Source organism: Patiria miniata, unplaced genomic scaffold (genome assembly GCF_015706575.1).
Source record: "Patiria miniata isolate m_02_andy unplaced genomic scaffold, ASM1570657v1 HiC_scaffold_9, whole genome shotgun sequence".
NCBI lineage: Eukaryota > Metazoa > Echinodermata > Asteroidea > Valvatida > Asterinidae > Patiria > Patiria miniata.
Genome location: NW_024037076.1, coordinates 21,436,320 through 21,451,588, shown reverse-complemented (window position 1 = coordinate 21,451,588; position 15,269 = coordinate 21,436,320). Strand labels below are relative to the sequence as shown.

The 15,269-nt window shown below is 41.4% G+C and overlaps 1 protein-coding gene across 1 annotated transcript; it reads right to left on the bottom strand.

Annotated features, from left to right (window-relative positions):
• Window positions 1-356: 356 nt before the first annotated feature.
• LOC119719966 lies at window positions 357-15,261 on the bottom strand. Its single transcript, XM_038189450.1, has 8 exons — window positions 15,223-15,261; window positions 13,316-13,519; window positions 11,111-11,302; window positions 10,476-10,754; window positions 8,030-8,392; window positions 6,774-6,891; window positions 3,683-3,756; window positions 357-2,549 (listed from the first exon to the last, which is right to left on the bottom strand). Exons 1-8 carry the CDS (start codon window positions 15,236-15,238, stop codon window positions 1,651-1,653), a joined length of 2,145 nt encoding a protein of 714 aa, XP_038045378.1. The 5' UTR covers window positions 15,239-15,261; the 3' UTR covers window positions 357-1,650.
• Between the last annotated feature and the right edge of the window lie 8 nt (window positions 15,262-15,269).

Sequence of the window (15,269 nt, the reverse complement as noted above, 5' to 3'; positions counted from 1 at the left end):
ACCATTATAATGAGATGTGCCTATTTCAGTGGGTTGTTGCATAATTGATGATGTACCCAACCGGACGCTACGACACGCACAAGCAAAATATATTCATTTTTATAATAACGACTAATGAAAATCCCAGACTTTGATTACTGAAACAGCCCAGCTGATTTGATGCTCATTCAATATCAATACACAAAAAGTATGTGGTTGATTAGCTGATGAATCCTTTACAACAGACATTGAACCAATTATATTTAACTACTTTTGCTGCATTTGAAAAAAAACACGTCACTATCTAAATATCGTGACATCGCGAATCGTTTAAGACTTCATCATTTTTAACGATATCGCAGGTTTTTCAAGAGTATTTTTGTCCATGTGAGCTTTTTGCGATGTTTTTAAAATAGTTCCGATTGATAAAAGACAGTCTGACTGGCTGACAATTATGCCATGAAGTGCCTTGCCGTGCCGCACTATACAACTTCACGCCCTTTCCCTATACGTTTACTTCCTGCAGTTTTAACTAAATTGCACGGGGTTGATACATATATTATACCAGGCTGTCGTCGGCGGACACTTCGCACTGATAGGGTGAATCACCGTTAACGTCACCACCATCTGCTATATAACCTGCATGAAATGATTAACGTACCGTCCAAAGGCCTCACTGAAAATTATCAAGGAAAACAACATTATTGTTTATAAAGCGCGCAATAACAAGAGAGAATAAACTGGGAATGCATGCATAATGGCAATAGAGTCATGCAGACATGACTATAAAAACATTAAAACTTGGCTTGGTATCGGGAGTAAACCTGAGTGTATCTGAAATTGGTCAAGGTAAACTTAATTACTGGTGGTCGGAAGTATTGGCCGGAAAAAAATATAGAAATATCGACATAGCACGTTTTTCGTTGACTAGATTTGCAGTCAATATATAATTAGAGAAAACAGTCCGTATTTTGACTCATTCACTTTAAAAGAGTGTAAATAAATTATGTATCATTCCCTCTATACAATTTTTTTTACAAGATGCATAAACATAACGATTAGCAATCAACATCCTCTTGAAATAGAACATTTGTATTATTCAAATTCCATGGAAAGACACTTCAATATCGTTTCAGAACGTCGTTGGGCTCGATTGTTAAATCCAATTTAGAATTTACATTAATTAGATTTCAAATTTTAGTCCAGTGTAATTCGCAAATATAGCATTCTCATTCGTCCTAGTTTCGGGAAATTCGTCTCATGTGGTGATTGGCGTTGAACTTGTTTTATCATTCACTTTCGCGCTACGGTCATTCATATTCAGTTCGTGCATAATACACGTTTGAAGGTGAACTTAGAGGGCAAGAAAACATAACGAAGAGATTACAAACATAATTTGACCGTAATGTTTTAGCTTGGCACTAACGAAATTGAATGATCCTGCAGGTATTTAAATGAATGATAAAAAGAACGAAATTATTTTTGCATGGAATTTATAATAATTCAAGTGTTAAAGTTGAAAACCTATATAATGTTAAACAAGTATAAATTATTCTTTCACGAAAGAAATTTTATATTCAGTTCGACTTCTGTCGAGGTTTTCAGATGGTCAAGTCTTTTGAAGCAAAGTAAACTGATCCACCGCGGTTGATGAGGTTTTCTTCCTCTCAGTTACGCGCCAAATTCGTCCACACTTCTTGCTTTGGAAACACGAGGCCGTCCGATTTTCTCGTTTACGTAGACATGACCTTCTGACACCAGAGCTGCCAAGTCCTGATCCTCTTGGCAACAGGTTCCTGAATTCGGAACCGAAGTTCCCCTCTGGAACTTATGCCGTCTGGTATCTGTTGAATGACGTGTTAACGTTGTTGGTGAATGCCGACCGATTATCTGGAGCTCAAACTCATCACGACGGATCGTACTGCTCTGTGGATCTGACCTGCGTGATAATGTCCCAGACCCATCACAAGTTTGTCTGGTGCTACCCGTGTTCTTGCCAGAAAGGGGTCGCAGTTTGATATTGTCCGGCTTAGGCTTTACAGGAGGTTTCTGTTTGAAAGTGCGTTTGTGTTGAGTTTCACCAGCAACTGAAGCTGCCGCTTTGTTCCCAAGTTCTTTACTCCTGAAGGAGAATCGAAGTCGATACGGTACGTGGTTTCCTCGATTTGTTCGCCTTTTCTCTTTCAGTTTGATGACGGAATCGTTCACGTAGCCGTTAGGGGCGTTGTTCAGTTCCTCTATGTTGGTCACAGGGCGGAATAGGAATGGTTCCCAGACCTCATCTGGGCCGGGGGCGGAGCGCCTCCAGATTGGCTCCCGACCTAGAAGCTCGTATGGATCGGAGTACTCGGTTTCGTCACGGTAGCGGGTCACATTCAGGTAGAAGGGCGATGGAGGTGGTGATTCATCAGCTGGAGAGTCCATTGGCAGAGGGGGTGCTGTAGGAAGTGCAGACGGTCTGCCATGGTGTGCATTATGGAGAAGAACTGCTGTACTTGACTCGAAGTTGTCCATGATACCTACTGTAGTACCAACTGAGGGCTGGCAAACTACTTCTTTTGTCGGCTGACCTAAAATGGAAACATGAGATTTATGTCACATTCTTTACTCAACAGTAACATTTTATTACCATTTTAAAGTTTGTCCGTAAATGAAGTCAAATTGTTTTACGGTGACACATGAAGAACAAACCAACCATTTAAGTGCCTAATTATAAGTGCAAACCGTTCAGATCCAAAGTCCAAACATTTTGCACAAATATTGTCGTCTGTAATTATGTTGGAAGCCGAACTGGCTATTTAGCATCGATACGTCTCACACAGTCCATTTATCATCAGAACCTTCTTCAAAGTGAATCAAAATCTATCACAGCATCAAGCAATTTTTACAAGAGCACTTTTTGGCGCATAGTGAGGATGAATAACACGCATCATTCAATTTCTTAATACCGGTACCAATGGATTTCTGTTTGGGGCGTTTTATGCAAATCCGAATGCATCATGAGGCAAACTATATAAAGAAGGTAAAAGGGTTATGCATGATGAGATGCCTAGTGACACATGTAGGATCAGGGTGCTATACATGCCCTTAGTCCCCCAGTTGTCAATCCCAATTCACGTTTTAATGCACAAATCTTCAGCACATGCGAATCCTAGACTGTAAATGCCTTTGTACATGTATAGAAGACTAAACTATTGACTTTACTTCTGATGACTTTACCCGCTTGTGATACTCTCATTTTAGAGCTGTCACAATTACTTAAGTAGCGAAACCCTCAAAGCAACAGAAAATTAATCAACAAGGTCGTTCAACTGAAACGTGCACATAGGCATCAAAATCCAGTCATCATCAGTTACCGGTACCCCAGGGAAAAATGGTTACAAAGTTCCGATCGAAATTATTCTTGATGCTAATCATTATTGTATTATCCAAGAACACTTATGAAACTTATTATTTTTAGGTAAACTTTTGAGCACTACTGAGAACATTTCGTTCCTGTAATTATGAAACTTTCCAGTTTGAACTGAATTCATGCACACATTAGACGATCATTTTGAATGTCACGCAAAATGAATGTTAACCCACCAAGGTCTTCATATTTGCACTTAGGCAATATTGAAATAAAATTGCAATAATACTTTTCAAACTGAACCAAGGCGTGCTAAGTCCGGTTTGGTGGTATAAATGAGGAACAGTTTCTCACCGGAAACCTGCTGGTTTCCCAACTCGTCATCTGTGTCCGAGTCGGTACCAATTTCTTCGCAGTAGTCGGAGTCACTACCAAGAGAGGAGAGAAAACAAATTGAAATGAAATGCAAGTGGCATATCTGTCACTTCGTATTTCTGCATGGTAACAAATGGGGGCACTGCAACAATGGAAAGAATGATTTATGAATTTAAAAATCGTCTATACGTCACGTGAAAAAATAAGCAAAATGCAGTAGTTTTTAAACTTTATTTTGCAATTTATTATTTATTTTCTGGAAATGAACCCAAGGATTCCTCAAAAGCGCCCTAGGCACCTTAGAGCCGGGAGGAAAATCCTAAAAGAAGATTCTCGTGAAAACCCACAGCATCAGGTAGGGACTGAAAACCCAATCCACATGTGGCAACGGCAGGAATCGAACCCGGGTCACAGCGGTGGAAGGCGAGGAAAGAACCGCTGCGCCAACCCGACTTCCTCAAGCAGTATTAGTAAGTAGTTTGCATTAGCTTTTTATTTCTCAAATTTCAGTTAAATGAATTCGAATGTTTGAAGGCTATGTTTAACGTTCTTCTCACTGATAATTGAGAGATACTGGATGTAGGATCTAGGACGGAGTACATTTTCCACCCTTCTACTCTCCCTCCCCAAAGTGAATTGTTCTATAAGACTGGACACGCGTGTATACCAATAGTCAAACCCATATGGGCATGTTCCTGTCGACTGTCAAATGTACTTATAACATCATCAGTTTGTATCACATACATGCTCCATCATATTTACCAGCAACAAAGACTTGCTATATTTTAGCCGGAAGGCGATAAAACAGGGTTGAGTTGTTGCATTTCGGAAATTAAATAAAGTCTTGCAATTTTGTCATTGACGACCGAACAAGTGTCATGCTGCATTACATGACATTGCTAGCGCGTATGTGCATTTTGTACTAAGCCGCTATGCAAGTTTGGCTAATTACCTTGAGGTCAATCCCATTATCGAATAACATGCACATATAACTTAAGGATTGACATTCTGCTGGAAATTTGCGTCAGGTGGATGCAATTAATGTTCATGCATATTTAGCCCTTCGCCGACTTAATGTTGCGCATTCCAATTTTTCTCGGATATGCAGGACTCAACCCACTATTTCCAGCTTAGGCCTACAGTTCATGTCTTAACATTCTCCCACTGGAATAACGAACCCGTTATTTCAGATTTAAATTGACTGGTACCTGTACTGACTACACGACAAGCTCAGTGATGCAGTGTTTCAGACGTCTCTAGTAAGCACGAGGTCATGGGGTCCCGTCTCCCCAAGCAAAACGCGGACGTGACGAGAAGTCCCGAACATACAGGGGATTATTAGGCCTACAGTTATGAATGGTACAACCTTGCAATGGGATGGACCCTTTGCACGGTACGCCATGACAATGGGCAGGCTTCTTTTTTAAATTTGAATTAAGTAACAATGAAAGCACAAAGTACCTAAACAAGTGTACCACACGGGAACAAAGACATGCCCGCTTTCATGGTGCATCATGCAAAGGGTCTAAACCTTTTTAGATATTCCCGAGGACAAACGGGGCATGCTGTTCTGTTCTGTGTTCACATGCTGTTCAAACTTTCGAGATATCCAGCAGATTCAAAACGTTTTTAGTGCTATATACATCTGTCTGCTGACTATGCCTTGCGAATGTATGCCGTGGTTACAATCGTGATACTGCATAGGATTTCTTCATTTCTTTCCCCTTTTCAGGGAAAGCTTTGCAAACGTGTTGAGCGGAGTAATGTGCATTGTGATCATTGGCTTGCACGAGCATAAATCCCGGGGGACAGGGAGGTCCTCCCAAACACAGCGTGCACGCACATAGGTTTTAAAGGGATGGGCCATTCGATCACCCCCACCCCACCCCGAACAGATTTTTATGCTGAGCGAGAAATAACATCAACGTAGTCGTGGATTAAAAATTTCAGACAAAAAGGAGCAAGTTCAGGAAGCTCATATCTTGAGTTCGGTTAAAAGTTGGCAGTGCAAACCATCATTATTAGACATAAAACGCGTTACATAAATTATGTAGAAATACAATTTTCGATAATGAAAATTGCCACCAAGTGTCAAACGGTGTATACCTACAATATAGACGTCAGGGCGTCGGGGAATTGTCAGGTCTGGGATCCAGACTTGCGTCATCCCCATGCCCAGTCATCGACATGGATTCACACATTTGCTGGCTTGCTAGGTAGAACGCACATTAATTTTCATACATTTCCCAAATGTTATCTGCTGCAGAAGTAGTTTGGAAAGCCCCTATCATTTGAAGTCTGATACGCTGTCGTTATTTTTGACGATTTATGTTTTTTACGTCGAAAGCTAAACTATTGCTATGATAATGTGAAGAGGCAGCGGAATGTATGACTATCTCACAACCAGTGAGGTGACCGTACATTTCAAGTGACCCGTATTTACGTATTTGACCAGCCAATAGACCATGTGCCATGTGACGTCATACAGACAGGCAACCGCCGGCAACCCAAACATATAAACATCTTTTTATTTGACCCATAAAACAATACATATCAATGCTTTATACCACTCATAATTCAAGAGATATGCAGTGCAGAAGTGAACCGCCGAAGTTGGCATCACGTTTTTTTACCACAACATCCAATTTGTGTACAAATGTCACATCGCACAACATTTTACGAAAGACCATTTGAAACGAACGTAATCAATCCAATCAAAGTTCGATTCACAGTGTTTTTCGTCCTTTAAAGGCGCACTGAATGGATGCAGTATTGTGAAAAAGTTAGAAAATGTAGCCACTGCATGGCAAGTGTGACCACTGTGACCGGAAGGTGGATGAGTGGCTGAAGTGCAACAACTAGGATCGCAAGAGCATAGATTCTGTATAAATCGATACCTAACTGGGTTCTGTGACGTGACTGAGTAGGCCTACATCAGAACAGCTATATCCCTTATCTTTACTCACTTGCTTAAGGTAAGGTTATCTGCTACATAGAGACTCAATGACTGGTACTTTCATAACGTCTGGATTGGCAAACAGTGACGTCACACTCCTCGAAAAGCACTTACCGCTTGTATTCAACTCTTGTGAAAGTTCTACGTCTTCGGATGATGCCGCAAGCCAGACAGGCGAAACCTAGGACGACCCAGGTTGCGATGACGATTGCGAGTAAGGCAACCACGTACGCTGAAAAGAGTGAATAAAACCGGTCAAATGGTGAAATACGGTCAGAATTGAGCAAGATCTACGTGCAATAACATTTTGTCCAAAGTTAAAGAGGATGAGATTTCTTACTAATGTATAAAATAAGACTATGTTTCATAAGACACTTTTTCATGTAGGGGACCGTCCCTGAGCAAGGGCGACCTCATGCGTTCTTTTTCAACTGTTATATGCATATGCAAAAGACGTAGCTCATTTGTATAAACCATCATCATGTTGCAGCCATTTGATTTTTTTCCCATTCAAATTAATGTAACCAAAGCGAGGTTGGAGGGGAAAATAGTCTGGTTCCTTTTTGCACAAAACATTATCATTCAGTACTGTCATTGGATACAGGGAACATGACTAAAATGGTGGAAGCATGATATAGGTCTATTGTATCTGGTGAGTGAGTATCTATTGATGGTATGATTTATGAAAGTCTTTCACGTGTTTCTGAAATTCCGATATACAATGTCTGTATTGTCTGTACAGTCGTAAGTGTATTTCCTTACCGAACTGTTGTATTTCTCTGTGCTATTTCAGGCAGTCGGGGTTTTATTTGATACAGGACCTTTCTCATGCACTGAGACATGGTTTCTTCAAGGATTTTCTACTTGTGCTCCTTGCCTTAATTTAGAGTTAAATTCAAGCAATTTGGAATACAGAATTGTTATCATAATCCTGCAATCCAGTGTGTGTATTGTTCATTTTGCCCACCCGTCAATATCGAGGGCTCGTCCTTTTTCAAAGAACTTTTCATTATATAAAATCCTACATTCTGCTTTACCTTGTGAACCGAAGTGAATAGACAGTATTTCACGTTCCTCAATGGTCTTCGTAATGTACATTATACTGAACACATTTCGTAAAGGAGAATGATCAGAACACTTTCATATGCACATGCGAAGATTTCCTTTTTTATATATCAGAAACTTTCAGTCAAAGATTCATGCTCAGCCCAACGTGCCGTGCTCTTCAGTCATCTTTAAGGCCGAGGAACTGTTAGATACACAGTTTCTACAAACGTTCGACTAAAATCTGACTTGCGTTGTTGTCAGGACTCACGATAATTTTGAAATGCAAACACGTGGATAGATCATGTAGATAGTTGATTACTCACCCGGGCAGGGACATGAACCATTGGTACTATCACACACACAGCCGACACGCACAGCTAGACGACATATCCCTCCACATGTTACTGGTGGATTCCCGCCTAATTGATCGTTGACGTCACCCTCGTCCTTGTGTGGACACTCGCCCGTCACGTGATGGCAAGTACCTCCAGCAGGGCATGGTGGGCAGTTGAAGTTACAGTCATGGCCGTATTTACCAGGAGCGCATGGCTGACGGCAGTAACCTCCTTCATAGCCACTAGGGCAGATACACTCCCGTGCAACAGGATGACAGGTATGACCACGATCACAAGCATGTCGATTTGTACATGGTGTAGCAAAACTACGCGGCGTGGTTCGCTTCCAATCTAGATAATACACATTATAAAAACTGGATGAGCAAAAAGTAAAACAAAACAAACAATAATAAAACAACAAATAAACAGCAACCGGAACCAATTCCCCTAAACTATATTATTACCATTTCGTGGGAGACGTGTTTCAAAGACAAAAACGGCGTGCACTCCAGGCTTAAGTTCTGAAGACACGTGAGCATGTAATAATCCTGAATGCCTGATATCAGGCTCCACATCTTATGGAATATAAAGCCACGTTTGTACACTGTAAGTTGAGAAACGTCTAATATCCGTAATTTCACGTTCCCAGTTGCATTTCAATAGCCGTTATCATCCAAGCACACTTTCGTTGGTTCGGTGCAGCCTGATTCTCTTGGTCTCGTTTCATTTCATCGGCTGGGGTAGACGACATAGACCTTTATTTTTCGTTTTAACAGTACAATCTACTATACAGCCTTTGGTTTTGTTTCCTAAGCTGCCAGGCAAAACCACGATGTCTGATCGAAACTTTAGCTGGTACGCATTACCCCATCCAACGGGGCGCTTTCTTCAAAAAGATCAAACAAATCGTCACCGTCACCACGAAGTGTCACTAACATTGAAAAACCGATAGTTTGCGATTTCGATTTTTGATTAATTACACATAATCTATCAGCTCAAGAAGTTACTAATCGCAGAGTTAATTAGTTTTGCCAAAATATTAAATATTATTAATTAACGTTTGTAACTTAATGGGTCAAAACAGGAAAATGCGTTTTTACGAAGTGTACTATACCATGCTTTCACGTGTACACTGCCTGCACACTATACGCGTCAAAAACGAGTTTTGCGTTTTCACGAAGTAACACATAATTATGTCACGTGATATGCGCGACTCACTTCTGGCGTTTTCATGAAGTAACGCTAAGGCCATACACACGTACGGGTAGCGTCACTTCGTGAAAACTCGAACAGAGCATTATCTGATTTTTGAGTTTTCACGAAGTGTACTTATGATTAATTAGTTTGATAACTCATTAACAGTTATTTGTTCAATACAAATCATACATTAACGTGTCATTCAAGATTCCAGCTTTCAGAAAATGCAACAAAATATGAATTTTGAGGCTAAAACGATATTCAGATCACCGTTTCATAACATCGTTAACTTAAATCGCTTGTATCTCGAAACATACATTTTCCACTTTGCGGGGTTAAGGTCACTTCGTGGTGACGGTGACGAAAATGTCGGGAATGGAAAGCACTGTGGGTATAATGTTTGACGTTAATTCACAGCCCACCGGTCGTGCACACAGTGTTTAACCAGGTCACTTGCTATGCGACATGGGATATCAGAGACATTAGACGTCACTATAGCGCCCTATAGGGAGGAGCGTATGGGGACGAGCGAAGTCGACAGGACGTTCAGTTAGTTGGGCGGGAAGAAGGGGGTATCGTGCACCCTCGGAAATCAACTTCTCTAGATTAGAAAAAATGCGTAGAAAACGATTTGTTTAAAAAAAAAAGTCCCACGCATTGTTTTTATGCAAATTAGTGCCGTCATTACCGAAAAATCTATTTCCCACTATATCTTAGCCATTATTGCAGATAACTGAACGAATTAGGTGTCTAAACCCATGTTTTCAAGGTCAGAGATCACAATAAAACTATTCTGGAAGTGACCACATGTGTCTGTGGCATAGGAATATGCAAATTAGTGCCGCTAATACCGGAAAATCATGTTTTTGACAAATCTCGGCCAATATAGCACATAACTACACAAGTAAGGTGTCTAAACCCATGTTTTGAGGGTCAAGTATCATTAGAAGACCATTCACGAAGAAACTATGTGTGTCCTTGGCAGGTAAATATGTAAATTCTAAAGTGACGATTTATTAGAAATTTGCATAAAAACAATACGTGGGACATTTTTGAATTATTTAATATAGCAAATCGTTTCCTACGCATTTTTCTGACCTAGAGACGTTGATTAGAAATTGATTTCCGAGGGTGCACGATATCCCCCTTTTCCAACTAAACTAATGCCAAATATAAACGCTCAAGCGTTTAAATCGTTTATACAAAGAAAGTCCGACTAATCAAATTAAACACATACCTTCAATGCATGTAACCTGTGGTTCACCAATATAGCAAGATTGCCAGGTCGGCGACCCATCAATCGTGTTTTCTATGCACCAGGCCGAGTCCCTAAGACCGCCAGGATTGCGACAGTAATTATGACCTACTAGATCTGACCATACAGCATCCGAGATGGCCTCAACGTTGAGGGCGCTCAATGAATCTCTGTTCCAATTGGAGCATTTGCCTCCAGTTGCAGTGATGTTCACGTGACCCATGTAGTCGCTGCCGTCAGTGTTAATGAAGCATTCCCCGTCTGCCAGGTATAAAATTCATTTGTATAAATGTTTTCATCGTACAAATCAAGGACAACTAACATTAGTAAACTAACGGCAAATAAAGATAATAATTTCTCATTAGTCACATTTATTTTGTCATAATAATTAAGGGACTGCAGCGTTTCAAATTACCTTCTGAAAAATGCTATCGAGTATAAATATCTTGTGATAGTAATATCAAAAGTCATTTTGATGGATTTTATAAAAATGGGCAGCCTGGGGGGGGGGGGGGGGAGACAGATGCAACCTCCTCCACGCTGCTAATGGGGACTTAAGATATCCATCATTGCCTCATATCAGTTCATTGAGTTTTCATGTGCCCTTCTGTGCTTACTTTCTTGTATTTCGCAAACGTAAGAGAAGTTTCGACTGCAGTCCGTATTGCTCCAGCGTGCATGAGTGTCAATCTCCGCACAGTTTCTAAGACCATTCAGGTTATTTGGTTCCCCTGACTTCCATGCACCATTCATCAGCGTCGAGCCATCTACCCACTTCCAGACACCAGAGGGCGCTTCATGATACAAGCCTGAAAATGATAGACACTGTCTTGTGAGCTTGTTGGTGACTTCTGGTTTCTCGGGCGACGCTAGACCAAATTGCATTGGTGAAATCTAAACTACACGAAGTTATTTCAATTTGCTTGACATATTCACGTGATATGTTTAATTGTAATCATAATAATAATTGATCGGAACTTCTATTGTGCTACCTCTCTCCGTGACCAGCCTGTTCGAGGGCGCATCACATCAAAATTCGTAATGAAAAATGATGCATACAAGTTCGCATTAAGGTACAGAGGAACACAAACAATATGTTAAACAGATGAGGTTACAAAAATATCAACGAATGCTCAAAGGGAACCTTTTGAGTTTAGTTTCAAGCATGCGTAGTAAGGTGAAACTCTATCTTAGTTGTAATGCGCATTGAAATGTTAATGTAATGCTCTCTATAAGTGTTAACTAGCCTGCTGAAGAAATTTTTTCCACCCGGCCGCTGCAAAATGTCGTTAAAAGCACGCCACACATCACCGAATTGTTTCCTAAAAAGGAAAATTTTCAGTTATGTTTCACTCTTGCGTATTAAGGTACTGCCCAGAAAAAGAAAACTTTGCCAACCGGCCTCCGCAAAATAAATAAATGTGGGAATTGGGCACTATTTCACTTATGGAGGCGGTGTTCAAATGAAAAGCGGACAATATTTGACACTATCAGACAATATCACTATTCGTTGGGACATACATGTATTTACTGATGCAACCTCGTCCACAGGGGTTTATTTTCAACCTCGTTTCCAATAGTAACCCTTTCTTAACTTCGCTCGTATATCCCCCGAGCGCTAGGAAGAGCGCTAGGAAGGGCTGATGAGCTTCACAGAATCTTGTGAAGGAAGTGGGGATGGCATTCTGGGTACCTTATCATGACCTGTGTATAAAGGCGCCTGGCTGCAGCTGTTCAAGACCGAAGTTAGCCAATGCGCGCAAATGCTATCCGAAAACTTGCTCATAGAAATGCACACATTCCATACCGGATGTGATTTCTTTTTCAATGCGGACCATGTGGACAATTTTTGAGCGTCGCATAATATGCAATTTGACCCTTCGTGAATTCGAAACGGAGCCTTAGCAAGTGACGGAAATTGCACATTGACAAAACAGATTTTCCTACATTATTACGCTTTTCACCCCCCCCCCCAAAAAAAACCATTTATGAATGGGAATATTAAAAAGTGATGACTCAGTCTTAACGGCCATGACCTTGCAAGGTCGTGGCCGTGATGACTTGCAGGGCACAGGTCACGCAAAATCTATCCAATCAGAGCGCAAATTCATCAGCCCTTCCCAGCGTCCTGTTTGCGGGGCGGGGGGCGGGGGGTACGAGCAAACTTGGTGGGAAAGTTACTTCCTGTATCCTGATTCGATACAGCAATAGCAAATAATGGATTTATATCGTGTACTTGGTGTTGTTATGTCTAACGTGCATTACGTATTTTAACGTTCAATGTGAATTATTATACAGCCCACTCCACCTCAAAACAACTCCCCCTTTTCCCATTTTGCTCTCTGTATTATGTTACGGAATAAAGCATATTGGCTGGATAACATTTAAACTTAAAAAAAACAATCGCGTTTTCGGATCTAACGCCGCGACGAAGTGAACATGCAAATGATCCAATACCAGGGTCATCAGAGAGCAGGTAGTGGTGGGCGCATACTGCTCCCACCGTGGGAACGAGGGTACTATACCGACGGACACACGATTTCGCTGACATGATGATTTTGCCGACAATATGAACAAAAAGGCAGAGGTAGATACACACCCTACACCACCTCTACAGCGCGCGACGCCCGTTTCTGGCTTAGGCAATACATTTTTTTTTCATATATTGTATTTAGGCCTAGAGGGAACGTCTTTTAACTTAAAATTGGGGATCACAAAATGCTCCGATTGGCCAAAGTATACAAATATGAAACCACGAGCCCAGCATTTTGACTAAAACATGTTAGGGTTTGCATAAGGCAGTTTTATTTTAACGTCCATACCTATCCACAGATCTGTTACTCTGGGTCGAACCCTTTCCAGGAGTAACTGACTTTCCTTGCCTGGTTCCTTGTCGGTTATGGCCAGATCTCCCCCCGGTGCTTTCCGGCAGTCAGCCCGCGCTATGTTCCACGGTGTGGGCTGATTGGTCACATATCGGTAGCAGTGTCCATTGGTGTCAAGAACGAAACCTCGTGGACAGTGAGCTGAAGAAAAAACACAACATAAAAACACACGTGTTTCCAATAGCTAAATTATCGATCGCACGTGATTCGTGCAGGCCTCCGCCAGGTCGACGTTATACGTACGACGACACATATCGGTCGGCGACTGACTGTTCAGGATCAAGCTGCGTCTGAGATACGATCGTTGGGAACATTGCAGTCGCCGAGTTTTGCGAGCCGAGTACGACTGCGACGTTTTTAAGACGATGACAAATCTAACACAATGCGTCCGCCTGTTACATTCCAGTATTAAGGGAAACAGTTCTTGAAATCTAAGACCGTATTTCACATGCGCCAAAGGTCTCGAGTATCTTCGAGGAAGTTGCAATCTTAGTTTGACAATATGCAGATTGATGTTATTATTTATGTTTTATACTGAACTGAACATTTCAACTCGGAGGCAGCAAAGCTTTCCCGTCGCGTTAGGGCTGGGATCTTCCACACTCTTTGGGCTCAGGGCCCCGACAGCTTGAATCATGCAACAAAAAAGAAAATGAAACTGCATCTATTCGTACGGGAATCATCTAACGTAACATGACCCAACAATTCTTGGCTGCACTTGTATGGGTCCTTACCGGACTTGATCAATTGGTGTAAGTAAGCACTCGGAAGTTTGGAGGAGGTAATTGAGGGCCGTCCTTATTTCCTTCATGTCCCACCCCCCTGCAAACCTATTCAGAGGAAGTGGGTGGCACGGTTCATGTATACAGCGGAACCTAGTAAGGAAGTATTAGTATGGGCTTGATGTGCAACTTTGCCTGAGGGGAATGATACAATCAGTGGCGTAAATCCGTGCCGGCGAGTGGGGGGGGGGGATTACCAAAATCCTAAAATTGTTCGGACAGGGAAATTCGCACTAGCGCTGTTTTTGTTACAAATGTGGGCCTATATACAAACGGGCGCGCTTACAATACATCAAGACGGTGCAGTTCGTTCTCCGTCTTTCAGCTATTAAATACATTTGGGCTGTTAGAAAGTTGGAAAATAACCTATAAAATCGTCATTTTTGGTTTCTTACCACTACAAAAATGGAAGGGGTGATCCATCTTCCCCCTAGTCAAAAAGTGGGGGGGGGGGGGGGGGGGTGAGGGACGCAAGGATATTTACGCCCATTGGATACAAGGGCCCTAGAGGATGACATGACATGTACCGATCCAAACATGTATTCGTTATAAGTTAGGTCAGTTATGTGTGGAGTGAGCCAACTATAATTCATGTTTTCTTCATGTCCAACGTTCAAACATATACGATTACAAAGGTTTCTCACAAAAGACACAGACAACACAATGTGGGTAGCAGAGAATGAGCAAATTCGAACAAGGGGCTGTAGAATTTTGACAAACATGAATCTGTCACGCATCCTGCCATCTTCAATCAGTAGTGACTGAATTGGTGTTGGAATAATTGTATTAAGTGGATTGATTTTCACTTGTTATTTTTGAATGTTTTCATTATTAGAATTTGGACAACCTTTTTTATTGATGAGGAACTTATTGAACGTACCGAAGACGCAAATATACGTTTCGGTGATAATGCGAGAATTAAAGTATCTACCGATAAAACATCACTTAAAATTTAGGTGAAACAGTTCGAAGCCACCAAATACTTAAACTGTTCCCCTAGCAAAGCCACAACTATTAACCGAGATCCATGTATTATCTCTCCCACCCAGTTCTTGTACTCACATCGAGTTTCACACATGAATGCAGAAGTTTTGGAACAGTCCACTAAC

Coding starts and splice junctions, on each gene's coding strand:
- LOC119719966 (XM_038189450.1), bottom strand. Junction 10,755..11,110: donor CGTTTGCGAAATACAAGAAA/GTAAGCACAGAA, acceptor TATACCTGGCAG/ACGGGGAATGCTTCATTAAC. Junction 2,550..3,682: donor GGGAAACCAGCAGGTTTCCG/GTGAGAAACTGT, acceptor TTTCCATTTTAG/GTCAGCCGACAAAAGAAGTA.